Below are 13051 nucleotides of genomic sequence, written 5' to 3' on the forward strand. Positions count from 1 at the left end.
TTTACAACATATATCTATATGCATAGGAAAAGTCTGGAAGAATCTACACCAAAATTTTTTTTTTTTTTTTTTAGATTTTATTTATTTATTTGAGAGAGAGAGAATGAGAGAGAACACATGAGAGGGGGGAGGGTCAGAGGGAGAAGCAGACTCCCCGCCGAGCAGGGAGCCCGATGTGGGACTCGATCCAGGGACTCCAGGATCATGATCCGAGCCGAAGGCAGTCGCTTAACCAACTGAGCCACCCAGGCGCCCGAATCTACACCAAAATTTTACCCCTAATTATCTTTGACTAGTAGGCTTACAGGTAACTTTTTCTTTTTTTAATATTTTTTAATTGTCTACAATGAACATGAAATATTTTTTTTAATTAAAAAATTTTTTTTTTTAGAGAGAGAGTGTGTGTGTGTGTGCACGAGCCGGGGTTGGGGGGTGGCGGCTCAGAGGGAGAGGGAGAGAGAGAGAATCCCAAGCAGGCTCCATGCTCAGCGCAGAGCCTGACATAGGGCTTGATCTCACGACCCTGAGATCGTGACCTGAGCCAAAATCAAGAGTTGGACACCAAACTGACTGAGCCACCCAGGCACCCTGAACATGAAATATTTTTAAAACTACAAAGATGAGGAAACATTTTTAAATGCATAGTGATTAACACCAAAGTTAGTATAGTGGTTGCCTCATGGTGGGGGAGGAAGAGGGGATGAAGGAGGGGCTTCAATCTTAGTATTAATGTTTATTAAGTTAGATGGGTTCATAGGTGTTTGTTTTAGTCCTTATGCCTTTTGTGCGCTTAAACATTTAATAGTGCAATTAAAAACTAAATGTAGAAAATTTATATATGTCACTAAATAAATTTATATATATGACATTTATAAATGTCACTACTTTAAATCATTAAAAACCAAAGACATTATAATTTTTCTTTTTAAGAATTTCTAAAAAATTGTTTATTAATGTTTTCAGTTTTAAGTCTTTAATATTAACTGCACATAAGTTGAATATATTTCTTAAACTGCTCTAGTTTGATTTGTAGTTGCATCAAATTCAGTATAATTGCACAGAAGTATAATTAAGGGATACAAATCTATTATTTAAAAAACTACAAAAGAAAATGGGATAGCTTCTTCACCTTAGTTCCTTGAAGTGCAGAACCTTCTCCATATTCTACTTCTCTAAGCTAAGAATTTCCCCTCAACTCACAAGAATACTCGTTCCATCTGGGGGAGGTTCCTAGATCAGAGAAAAATTAGTGAACTACTTCAATAGATCTAATTCAGACTTTCTAGAAAGTCAGTACTGACTTCCCTTCAGAGAAGGAGAATTAGCATCTTATCTTAGAAATTAGCATATGCTTTTTGGATACTTCCATTTTCCTCTCTAGAGAGTAAGGGGATCTTATTAAACCCTGGGATAGTTGTGAATTTCCATCCCAAACAGCCATTTCTCATTTTGTCCTTTGTGAGCAGGAATTCTAGTTCCTAAACCTGATGTGATTTTCCAGTTGAAGAGAGGTGAAGAGCCATGGAAACTTGATTTTCAGGAAGATGAAGAAAGTGAAGTCCCAGGAAGCACTTTCCTAGGTATGTGTGAACTGGGTAGATGGGATTTCGCTGGACAGTTCACTTAGAGACCACTCCTTGTGCTAGTCATAGGCCTATGGAGAGGGTCACTTCTATACTGGGTCTTTGTCTGGAAAACTTATGCCCAGGTAGCCACGTGGCTTTCTTGTCACCTTTTTCAGGTTTTTGCTCAAATATGCTGCCTTCTCAGTCAGGCCTGCCCTGACGACCCTATCTGTAATTGAACTCTCTCCATCTCTTTCCTCCTTCCCTGCACTACCTTAGCTCTCTTCTCAGGTGTGTCTTCCTAACATACTATATTTTTACTTCTTTATTTTGTTTCGTGTTTGTCCATACCTACCCTGATGAAAATGTAAACTCCATCAGAGGTTTTATGTTGTTCACTACTGGATCCCCAGTGTTTAGAACAGTACCTGGTACATAGCACACACTCAGGTATTTGTCATATGAACAAACAGGTATCAAGGTCCCACCTGTTGGGGGTTTTGGGGTCGGAGGCTGAGGGAGGGTTGAGACCTATTTGTATTTAACTCTGATAATACTTTTTTATCTTTCCTACTTACCTTTTACCATATCTCTTCCTCTTCCTTTAAAAGCCATTGTCATTGACAGTTCACTTTCTCAGGTCCTAGCTGGTCTTCCCACTTACTTTCTGCTGTTTAAACTCACTGACATGTAATAAACAGCCCAGTCATTTCCATGCTTCTTTGTGTATCCCCTGTTTTTCTGCATGTACCTCTCCCTGAAATGTTCTTCTTTTGGTTGTTCGCATGGTTAATATATCTTCCGGATGACCATTCTTAAGTTTTCCCTCTAAAGAAGACCCCACTCCAACTTCCATTCATTATTTCCTTCACTGGACTTACCATATCTGTTACATTTTATTTGTTTACTCTTTGTCTTCTGTCATATAGAATATAAGCATCATGAGGGCAGGGATCATGTCTCTCTTATTCAGTAGAGTCCCATGACTTCTACTGTACCTAGCACTTTGTAGGCACCTAGTAAATATCTAATGAATGAACAACAGAAGCTTGTTTGGCGGGCTAATTGTGCACCTTCTACTCCTCTTCTCTGTTCTCTTCTCCTCTGCCATTTTTCAGCCTCTCTGTGATGTTTTTCTTTTGAGGAGTTATCAATAAACCAGGCAGTATTTTGTATTCATTCTTCTCTTTTTTTTAAGATTTTATTTATTTATTTGAGAGAGAAAAGAGCGTGAGAGAGAGCACAAGCCAGGGGGAGAGGCAGAGGGAGAGGGAGAAGCAGACTCCCCACTGAGCAGGGAGCCCGACTGGGGCTCAATCCCAGGACCCTGGGATCATGACCTGAGCCGAAGGCAGACACTTAACTGACTGAGCCACCCAGGCACCCCTGTTCATTCTTTTCTTAACATAGATAATGTTCTTTTTTTCACTAATATTAAGACCCAGTTATATCTGTAATTTCTATTTGTTTTAGACCAGAATGCTAGACTTGAGAGCCAGGACTCAACTCAAAGGCAGGATGTTTCTAAAGAAGCAAAGTCACAAAAGACATTAATGGAAACATTCAGAAAAGATGGTCCTCTGGGTCCTGTACTTGGCCCAGAAAACCTTGAGGGCACCAAGAAAGAACATCTTTCAGGGGAGACTTTGAAGAAATCCTCCCCCAAGGAAGACTCGCAAAGATCCACTCCTGCCAAGAAAACCAACAGTAAGGGGAGAAACCTTGAATGCAGCATATGTGGGAAGACCTTATATAACCACTTATCCGTCACTCGTCATCAAAGGACCCACACTGGAGAGAAACCTTATAACTGTCAGGAGTGCAGGAAAGCCTTCAGCTATAGAAGTAGTCTTAAGAAACACCTGATGTCTCACACTGGGAAGAGCCCCTTTGAATGCAATGAATGTGGGAAAACTTTCTATGACCGATTAACCCTTACCGAACATCAGCGAACTCATACTGGAGAGAAGCCCTTTAAATGTCACGAATGTGGCAAGGCTTTCTTTGTCCGCTCATCTTTTACCCGCCATCAGAGAATTCATACTGGAGAAAGTCCTTACGAGTGTACAGAATGTGGGAAATCCTTTAGCCAGAAAAGCATCCTCGCTTGCCACAAGCTCGCTAACACTGGAGAGCGGCCTTATGAATGCAGGAGGTGTGGCAAAGCCCTGTTTGACCGCTCCTCCCTCATTCGCCACCGCAGAGCACACACCGGAGAGACCCCTTTTGAATGTAATGAGTGTGGGAAAGTTTTCTTTGACCGCTCATCCCTTAATCAGCATCAGAAAATTCATAGTGGAGACAAGCCCTATAAATGCACCGAATGTGGGAAAACCTTCCTCCAGAAGAGACCGCTTACTCAGCATCAGAGAGTGCACACTGGAAAGAAGCCCTACGAATGCAGCGTGTGTGGGAAGATGTTCAATTGCAAGTCCTCTATCATCCAACATCAGCGACGTTATGCCAGGTGGGCTTCAGACTATCACAGAGGTGCTTCAGCCCGGCAAGGGACCCCCACAGGAACTTAAGCCACTTTTGTGCAAGATAATGAAGATTTGTGTTTGAGCACCTTCTAACTGCTGCTTATTCTCATGCCTCCATTTGATACTAGAGTCTCAGTAAATAGTCTTAATGGACCATGCCATAGACTTCCCCTTGGATGCCTCATACTTAGTATAATACTCTGAGGATCCCCAGATTGGTCAGAAGCTCTCCAATCAATATGTTTTGTAAGTGTTTGAAGGGGACCCTAAGATAAGCATCATACGTTATTTATTTATTTATAATTGTTTTTTTAATTTCTGGACCACTCCATAAGAATGGGAACTATTTCATATCTGTGCACTGCTGTGTCCCCAGTGTGGTGCCTGCCACTTATTACATATTTTCTCAATGAATGAATACCTGTCTAGTCATGAGAACTTGAGTTCCCAGTCAAAAGTAGTTTCTAGAACTAGAAACTTCAGTAAGAAAATTAACATGAAGGTAATATGTATGTAGGACTGTAAATACCTTCACTATAACTGCCCTATTAGCTCTTAATCCACTCTTCTTGGAGGTTTCTGGAGCCCTGGTTTGGGTATGCCCTTGTTCTTCCCTCAGGATCCTTAGTTTCCCTGAACTTTGGCTCTAACCTGACCTTTGGGCTCTAGTAGACTAACCTATCACCCTTGTTTCTAGGTTAATGGTTGTGTTTTTGTTTTATATTTGTTTAATCTCATCGATAACTAAAATTCCTTAGCCTGGTTTTGCCATTCCATCCATACCCTGGACACAACACCTTCCCTTTCTCATAATGTATTCGTGTATAATTGCTGATGGGAAAAATATTCACACCAAATGTTCAAAGTCCAATTGCAAGCCGGCTGTAGCCATGGCAGATGGGTGGGTTTCCAGGCTGAAGAAGTCAGCTACAATGAACCAGGAGATGGTGCTTTGTCTAGTCTCAAAGAATATCACAAAGCCAAAGTTAACTCCAGGTATAGCTCATCCATGAGTAGTCATCCTTCAGTACTAAAGCAGCGGACATGAGAATGTAACTGAGACCCAGGCTACCGCATCCTATTAGACATGATGTCCTTCTTGCCAGAACATCAGTATCTGTGAAACCAAAATGCAGACTGTCCTATCCACACCTACACAGTGGAGACATAGATTGGCTTCCTCACACCTACATCTTGAGAATTCCTCCTTAGTAATAAAGCAATAATTCCAGAGAGCAGCTGAGAGAACACAAGCACTTAGATGAGGAGGAGGACAGGTTCCTCACATCTAGATTTTTTTTTTTTAAAGCACAGTTGTTTTAATTTCTTATACCACATTGGTATTATAATGGATGAAGGATAGAGAATTAGCATGGCACTCTCTTCTTTCATCTTGTTAATAGACAGGAATCTGGAACCTTGGGCAGGACAAATGGAGTTATAGTGAAGCCCAGTAGCAGAGACCACAAAAAATCAGTCCCCATGATGATCAAAGATCTGTCCCCTTGTATGATGCCCAACCTATAAAACATGCCATAGGTATCATGTAAAAATGTGGATTCCTTTCCATCACACGTGTCTAAAACCTGTGCAAAGTATGCAGAAGAAGCAATTGACCAAATATCCCAGGATCAGTAGTTCAACTTACTGAGCCATCTTACAGAACCTCATGATTAAGTAACTTGCAAAAGCCGAAGTATTGATAATAAGCATTGATTAATGCTTACTGTGGCAGAAGCTGTTAGTTGCCTAACTTGTAGTCATACTTCTTTTCTTTCTTTTTTTTTTTTTTAAAGATTTTTTATTTATTTATTTGAGAGAGAGAATGAGAGACAGCGCGAGAGGGAAGAGGGTCAGAGGGAGAAGCAGACCCCCCGCCGAGCAGGGAGCCCGATGCGGGACTCGATCCCGGGACTCCAGGATCATGACCTGAGCCGAAGGCAGTCGCCCAACCAACTGAGCCACCCAGGCGCCCCCTTTTCTTTCTTAACAATAGGAAATCCAAGTCTCTTCTGAGCAACAGAGTGCTCAACTATATTGCTCAGCCTCTCTTGCAGTGAGGTATATCTAGTCAGGCCAATGAAATACAGATATATCAAATGTCAAGCCAAGTATATTGATATATCACATACCAGGCAAATGATATGTTGATATCATTGGAATTTGTTGGATAAGACTTCTAGAAAGGCACCTTAAAAGGGAGGGACATCTAAAAAACCTCCTTTTGCCTTTGCCTTTCCCTTCTTCTCTACCTGGAATGTGGATTTAGTGGCTGGAATTCCAGCAGCCATCTTGTGACTTTGAGGATCTAAGTCATGCCTGAAGGATGGGAAAGGAGAAAAACAGAAGACATCTGATTCCTTGATGATCTTTTGGAGATTCCATACCAGCTCTGGACTGCCTACTTCTGATCTTGCATGAGAGAGAATAAACCCTTATGTATTTAACCACTATATTCACAGCCAAAGGAAATTTCTGTTAAAGTTGATGGGCAAAGAGAAACAGAAGGAATTTATCTGATCAGATTCCTCCTGTTTCCCTCATACTTTCAGGTTGCTTCATCCAGCCACCCCTAGGGAGGCCAGATCCCACAGCCCACTGTGTGGCACTTAAGCAAGCCTGGAGGTGGTGCAAGGAACCAGAAACTTGAGCTGTGCAGTTGTTTGGCCTGTGGCAAGCAAGGGGGAGAGACTGGCACTCCCAAGCAGATAACTGCCCAGCTGAAGCTGGTGCAATCAAATGTCTGAGTGGATTCATAGGCTCAGGCAGCTGAGGTAGAGCAAAGTGCTGAGGGTATGTGCACAGGCCCAAAGGTAACATGTAACTTGACTAGGCACATACTCATGCCTGATTTATTGCCTTTGCTATTTATTTCCCGCCAAGTTTGATTACCTGTCTCAAGTCTGCCTTCTTCTCTCCCTACCCGAGACCTGTAGCACCTCTCTCTTCTGTTGAATCTCATGTCCCTGAGACCTCCACCTGTTTGCCACCCAAATCCACCTTTACATTTTCAGTTTTGCCCTCTTCTGTGGTGACTAAAGGATTCCTTGTTTATCACTCTGCATATCAATTTTCATCTCAAAGTAAATGGCCTTTCAAGGCACTGTAGCTTCGAAGGAATGCAAAGATGCTTTCCTGGTGAGATTTTGTGGCAAACACAAAGACAGACTAGAAGGAAACAGAAGCACTCACTAAATTTAGGAAAACCCTTAAGAGACTATATCTTAAAGTGTTCCAACTCCACTCTACTGTGGAACACCAATTTATGTGCTTGGGCCAGCTGGTAGTGTCCAGGGCTACATGATTTCTAAAGTAGGGCCTCTGTAAATAAAAGTAGGATTACGGGGGCGCCTGCGTGGCTCAGTCGTTAAGCGTCTGCCTTCGGCTCATTTCGTGGTCCCAGGGTCCTGGGATCGAGCCCCACATCGGGCTTCCCGCTCTGCAGGAGGCCTGCTTCTCCCTCTCCCACTCCCCCTGCTTGTGTTCCTTCTCTTGCTGTGTCTCTTTCTGTCAAATAAATAAATTAAATCTTTAAAAAAAAAAAAAAGTAGGATTACGAAGGAAGTCCAGGTTTTCCAAAAGCACACAAATGAAAGCCAAGAAAAACAATGAGGGCAATATTAGTTTCAGGCATTTACACCTTCTCTACAAGCACAGAAAAGAGTATACTCAGTTATTGATCATCTAAGTAGCAGTAAATACTCTAGGATACTCCTCCCATGGAGCTTAATCTGTGGTGTATGTGTGTTGGGAGATACCCAATAAACAAAATTAATTACATGTTAGAAAGAGATAAGTACTATGGAAAAAAATGAAGTGGTCAGCGAAGGCTTCACAAGGAGAACAAAGGCTTGGAGGAGGTGAGAGAGCAAGCCATGTGAATACTTGGGGGATATCCACCCTTCACGTCTATCCAGGCAGAGGAAGAAGCGCAGAGGCTCCATAGTGGAAGCATGCCTCACTCAATTGAATGATAGGTCAGTGTGGCTGCAGCAGAACAAATGAGGGGAAAGTGGTAGAAGATGAGATCAGAGAGTTAGTGTGTGTGGATTTTGCAGGGCTTTGTGGGCCACTGTAAGGACTTTGGCTTTGTTTTGAGATTGGAGAGCAATTGTGTTAAGAATAGGATGTACAAGGCAAGAGTAGGAGTGAGACCAGTCAGCAGGCATTTGCACTGATCCAGGCAACAGTTGATGGGTGGTTAGACCGGGGTGGCAGCAGCGGAGATGGCGAGACGTGGTCAGATTCTGCGTGTATTTTGAAAGTACGGCCAACAGGATTTGCAGAGGAACTGGATGTGGGTTGTGAGATAAAGAGAAGAATGACTCCAAGGTGTTTGGACTGAGCAACTAGAAGGATGAGTTGCCATTTACTGAAGTAGGGAAAACTAGGAGGAAGAGTATGGCATTGGGGGAGGAAGGGCATCAAAAGTTCAGTTTTGAACATCCTATATTAGAGATATTTATTAAACATCCAAGTAAAGAGATTGAGGAGACAACTCAAGGTCAGAGGAGAAGCCCATGTTAGAGATACGAATTGGGAATTGATCACATTTGGATGGTATTTAGAACATCTAGTCTGAACAAGATTACTAAGAAGTAAGTGTTCACAGAAAAAGAAGAGCGGCCCAAGGATTGGTCTCTGGGACATTCCAACATTTAGTTGGTTCCCAAATGAGCAGCTTCAGCAGCCCTTGGGAACTTGTTAGGAAAGCAAAATCTCAGGCCCCACCCCAGAATCCTGAATAAGGTTAGATAGAGTTCAGCACTGTGTTTTTTTGTTTTTTGTTTTTTTTTTTTAAGATTTTATTTATTTATTTGACAGAGAGAGACACAGTGAGAGAGGAGCACAGGCAGGGGGAGTGGAGGGGGGAGAGGCAGGCTTCCCGCCGAGCGGGGAGCCCGATGCGGGGCTCGATCCCAGAACGCTGGGATCATGACCTGAGCCAAAGGCAGGCGTTTAACGACTGAGCCACCCAGGCGCCCCTCAGCACTGTGTTTTAACAAGTCTTCCAGGTGATTCTGATCATGGTATAGTTTGAGAATCACTGGTTTCGAGGCTGGGGAGAAGGAAGAGGAGTCTATTTAGAAACTGAGAAGGAGTCATCAGTCAAGGAGGAAAACCAGAGTTTTCCCAGGAGGAAGGAGTAGTCAGTTTTATCAACCGCTGGTGATAGATAAAGTGAGAGGAAGACTGAGAATTGACCATTGATTTGGTAACAAAAGAAGGGGGATTTCTGTGATGGGGCTGGTTAACAAAAGGAAGGTATACCCTGGTGTTCCAGACAAGTGGTGCTTTTCATATACAACAGTTTTTCAAATAAACTGTCCACTCCATAGCTCTTGCTATGGAGGGGGTTGGTTGGGGGGAGGCTCCTTTCTTTGAGCTGGTAGGGCTGTGTCCTCTACCACATGCTCTCTCTCCTCTCAGCCCTAGCTGATTGGACCAAAAGCAGCCAACCTTACAAATCAGAAGGTAAGTGTAGCTATGTGTATAACAAACCTAGTGTAATAGTGGCTTATATAAAATAGAAGTTTACATCTCTCTCACATTAAAGCTCAAGTTCTGTTCCACCTAATTGTCAGGGGCTCAGTTCCTTCTACCGTGTTGGTTTGCCATTTCTCTGGTGTTAACCTTGTCCACGTGGTCCACAATGACTTGTGTTCCAGCCAGCATGGAGGAGCTTTCCTCTTCCCTTTAAGAATCACTTTGCTCTCATTTCCCTGGCAAGAGGTAGGGATGATAAGAAATGTAATCTTTACTCTAGGAAGCTTTAGGCCTACCTAAAAGTTGGGAACGCTATTAGAGAAAAGACAAATGGACATTGTGGCTTCTACTCAAAGAGGGACAGGCTAATTTGATTTTCTTTCTTGGGAATTTGAACTAGAGAGAAAACTGGCTACTTTATTGTGGAAGATACGTGAGACCATGCACCATCCTGAAGATACACCCAATCCCAGCTGACAGCTCCTCGAACTTCTCTGGAGTCTTGAGAGACTTCCATGTTCCAGTCGCCTTGAGGTTAGCGGGACCAGTTATTAACTAGTAACTTCTTGGGGATCTGTGTCTGGGTTGAGGTGATTTCCAGGACTGAGATTCCATTTTTCCTTATTCTGCAGCCTGGAATACACACCCTTGGTTACTTTATATAATCTGTGTCCCCGTCACAATGGGCTAACACCATGGAAGCGCAGGAAGGAAGCGGTGGGGATGCGGGCGCCTCCCCTCGGAGGGAGTACCAAAGGTAAAGAGGGAATCCTGGGTAGGTGGTGGGGGCCCTCGGCCCGTCAGTTGCCATGCGAGGCGGGGTTTAGCGTGGCCGAACACATCTTCTGGGCCCGGGCCCAGAGTCGGCATCGAGGAAGGCGCGGCCTTTCGAGCAGCCAGCAAGGGGTTTCCTACGGGGCTCGACGCTCTTGGAAACCCAGTAACTGCATAACATCGCAGGCCTATCAGCCCCGAATAGTGGGGTACCGCCTGGCCAGCGTCCCGCGGAGTCCTCTGGGAAGCGGCGTCCCGTGACGTGAGCCGCGCCCCGCGGAGGATTCTGGGAGTTGTAGTTCAGCCTCGAGTTCGGGCCGGCGCAAGTTGGCCCGGCGGATTCCTAGATACCTTTGTCGCCTGGCCGGGGCTTCCTCTGCGTCGTGCGGGAGGTCGAGCCTGTTGTCGAGGAGGGCTGAGCGCGGGGCCTTCCAAGTCTGAGTGGCCGGAAGGAGGGCGGCGGGAGGGCCACCCGGGTGGCGCCAGGCTGCCCTGCGAGGGTCGCGCGCGCGTTCCCGGGCCTCCGAGTGCACCAGAGCGGTGGACCCCCGGGGTCCCTCGCCCGTTCGCTGCTCCCTTCTCCCGAGGCAGTCGTCACCTGCGCGGGCCGGGGGAGGGAGTCGCCATGGAGCCTGGGGGCAAAGGTGAGAATTTCGGAGGGATGCGGCCGCAGAGCCTGCTGGAGAGAAAAAAAGGGGGAAAGGCTGCCCTCTGGCTGGGGCAGGCTCTGGAAGGAGAAGCATCACGTCTTCTCTGTGAGACGACAGCCCTTTCCAACTGGTTGGTCTCACATTGGGGTTTTGAGGGAGAGCCCGCTACCTCATTGCCCTGCTGGTCTTAAGAATGATGTATGCCTCCCTTGCACCCAAAATCACCAGATCCGACAATGTGGCTTTTGACAATGACTTCGTTTTGTCTTCACGGGAACCCCATAAGGTGGTTGGAAGGAGATTGTTATACCCATTTGGCAGATGGGGAAAGTGAGTATTCCAGAAGTCACAGGATTTGTTTAGAATCCTGGATTTTTTCCCGCATAAGACCCATTGCTTTTCTAAGAATGCCAGTATTGTATCTAAAAAGCCAGTGTTCAAGAAGAATTTAACTAGTCTTCCTTCATCCTGTGAGCCTGGAAAAGAACAGGAATGAAACATTAAATGAGGATCGGATGGACACACAGAAACTTTGAATATTACTTTGATTCTCACTCAGCGATGAGAGTTAGAAATACGTATTTAATTTATGTGTCCAGATTTTCATAGCAGAGTCCTTCTAGAGTTTAAGGGCAGAGAAAGATAGGAGGAGTTGGAGGCAACGATGGTCATGTTTGTATTAATTCGGGGATGTTGTGGGATTGTCCCTTGATTTCCTGTGTTGACTTTTCTTAGGTGACAAGTAGCTGTGTGTGGCAGCATCCTCAGGTTTACTGCAAAGCAAGAGTAATCATCATGGCTCCTGTCTCCACTTGTAGGGTCACTTTCTGAGGACTCAGACCATCCCTGTGCTGGAGACCCAAAAGAAAATGGCATGACCACTGTGCTGCTGACCCCTGCATCCCAGGTGGGTTTAATTTCCTTTTTTCTCTTTTGTTTTCAGAACAGAAATACGATTTCCTCCATTGTTATGGAGTTGCTCAGCCATGATTCCTAGACTACTGGGTTCATCCTGATAAAATGATGAGTGATGAACCTGACAGTAAATGCTCCTCACTTGTGCAGAACTTTCCCTCCAGCATTACTTCACAATCCACTTAGTGCTCAATTCGCTCTTACTAGGTCTTTGGTGCTGTCATTGGCCTCATGGTCAGGTGCAAAATAATAGAAGCCAGTTTCCCTGACTCACAAAATTTACTGAGGAAATAAGACAGAGATAAGGAAAATAGTTAATCAGCAAGAAGATATATATATAAAGATGCAGAAATGACTGGTACAGATAAGTCATAAAAGGCCTTGGAAGAGGTTTTACATCCTCTAGAGTATTTGGGGAAAAAATACTGGGATAAAAGCTGTACTTTGGAAAGTAAGAGAGAGTAGGTAGTTGGAGAATAGAATACAGGATTATTCCAAGAGAGAGAAAAGCTTTGGCAGAAAGTCTGTAAGCGAGTTGGAGGTCTTCACGGGGTATGTGTGTCACTGTAGGGTGAGCTAGAGTGTGGTAAGGGAAGCTTAGGTATGTTGTAGCCAGACTGCAGGAAAACCTACACAGGGTCTTATTCCAAAGGTAAATAAAACCCCATAAAAGTTTGTAGAGGCCCAGCAAGACAAAACATGCCTCTCTCTGATTGAAGGGAAATAAGTCAAGATGTTTCTGTAAGATCTGGCCTCAGACCCTGGGTGAATGGCAAACTCTGTGGTAAAGGCAGTGGGACTATTTGACAACTTCAGACCTGCCTCACAGCGCTTAGGTCTGAAACGCTGGGGGTTCTGATCTGAATTTGTAGATGTCTTTCAGAGGAAAGGGGAGAGAGAGTCAGTAGCCTCTGCTGGACAGTTTCCAGTTGGTCTTCCTGTGTCTTCCAGCCCCAGCACATGCACACTGAGCAGCAGCTCTTTAAACAAGTTCAATTTCTGAGGTTTTCTCAGGAAACCAAAGTCTGAAAGGAACTGCCAGTTAGTCTGTTACTGTTTGTAAAGAGAGGAGACCATATAAATTATATTGCTGTGTTGATCACTCCTGAGGCACATGGTCTTAAGGGACCATGAACTTAAATAAAAAGGGTACTGATTTTATACTTCAAGTATTAAA

The 13051-nt window shown here is 44.3% G+C and overlaps 2 protein-coding genes across 3 annotated transcripts in view; both read left to right on the plus strand.

The window, feature by feature from the left end:
* Positions 1 to 84: 84 nt before the first annotated feature.
* Positions 85 to 11866, plus strand: LOC115937157 (uncharacterized). 2 transcript variants are annotated; one of them, XR_014138231.1, is made up of 7 exons: positions 85 to 307; positions 1467 to 1580; positions 3039 to 4294; positions 9936 to 10069; positions 10168 to 10292; positions 11188 to 11289; positions 11778 to 11866. XR_014138231.1 is itself a non-coding variant. In XM_081796836.1 (3 exons), the coding sequence occupies exon 3, from the start codon at positions 3119 to 3121 to the stop codon at positions 4091 to 4093; it is 975 nt and encodes a 324-aa protein (XP_081652962.1). In that variant the 5' UTR covers positions 85 to 307; positions 1467 to 1580; positions 3039 to 3118; the 3' UTR covers positions 4094 to 5835. The 2 variants fall into 2 exon arrangements, 1 of the variants encoding a protein (XP_081652962.1); XM_081796836.1 differs by lacking the exons at positions 9936 to 10069; positions 10168 to 10292; positions 11188 to 11289; positions 11778 to 11866 and having other exon boundaries at positions 3039 to 5835.
* ZNF892 (zinc finger protein 892) overlaps positions 10349 to 13051 on the plus strand; it is a 16464-nt gene continuing 13761 nt past the window's right edge. Inside the window, 2 exon segments of the mRNA XM_081796837.1 lie at positions 10349 to 10953; positions 11778 to 11866. Coding sequence (XP_081652963.1) covers positions 10935 to 10953; positions 11778 to 11866 — 108 coding nt within the window. The 5' untranslated portion in view covers positions 10349 to 10934.

This window comes from Leptonychotes weddellii, chromosome 10 (assembly GCF_054177405.1).
Source record: "Leptonychotes weddellii isolate Sample4059 chromosome 10, ASM5417740v2, whole genome shotgun sequence".
Classification (NCBI taxonomy): Eukaryota; Metazoa; Chordata; class Mammalia; order Carnivora; family Phocidae; genus Leptonychotes; species Leptonychotes weddellii.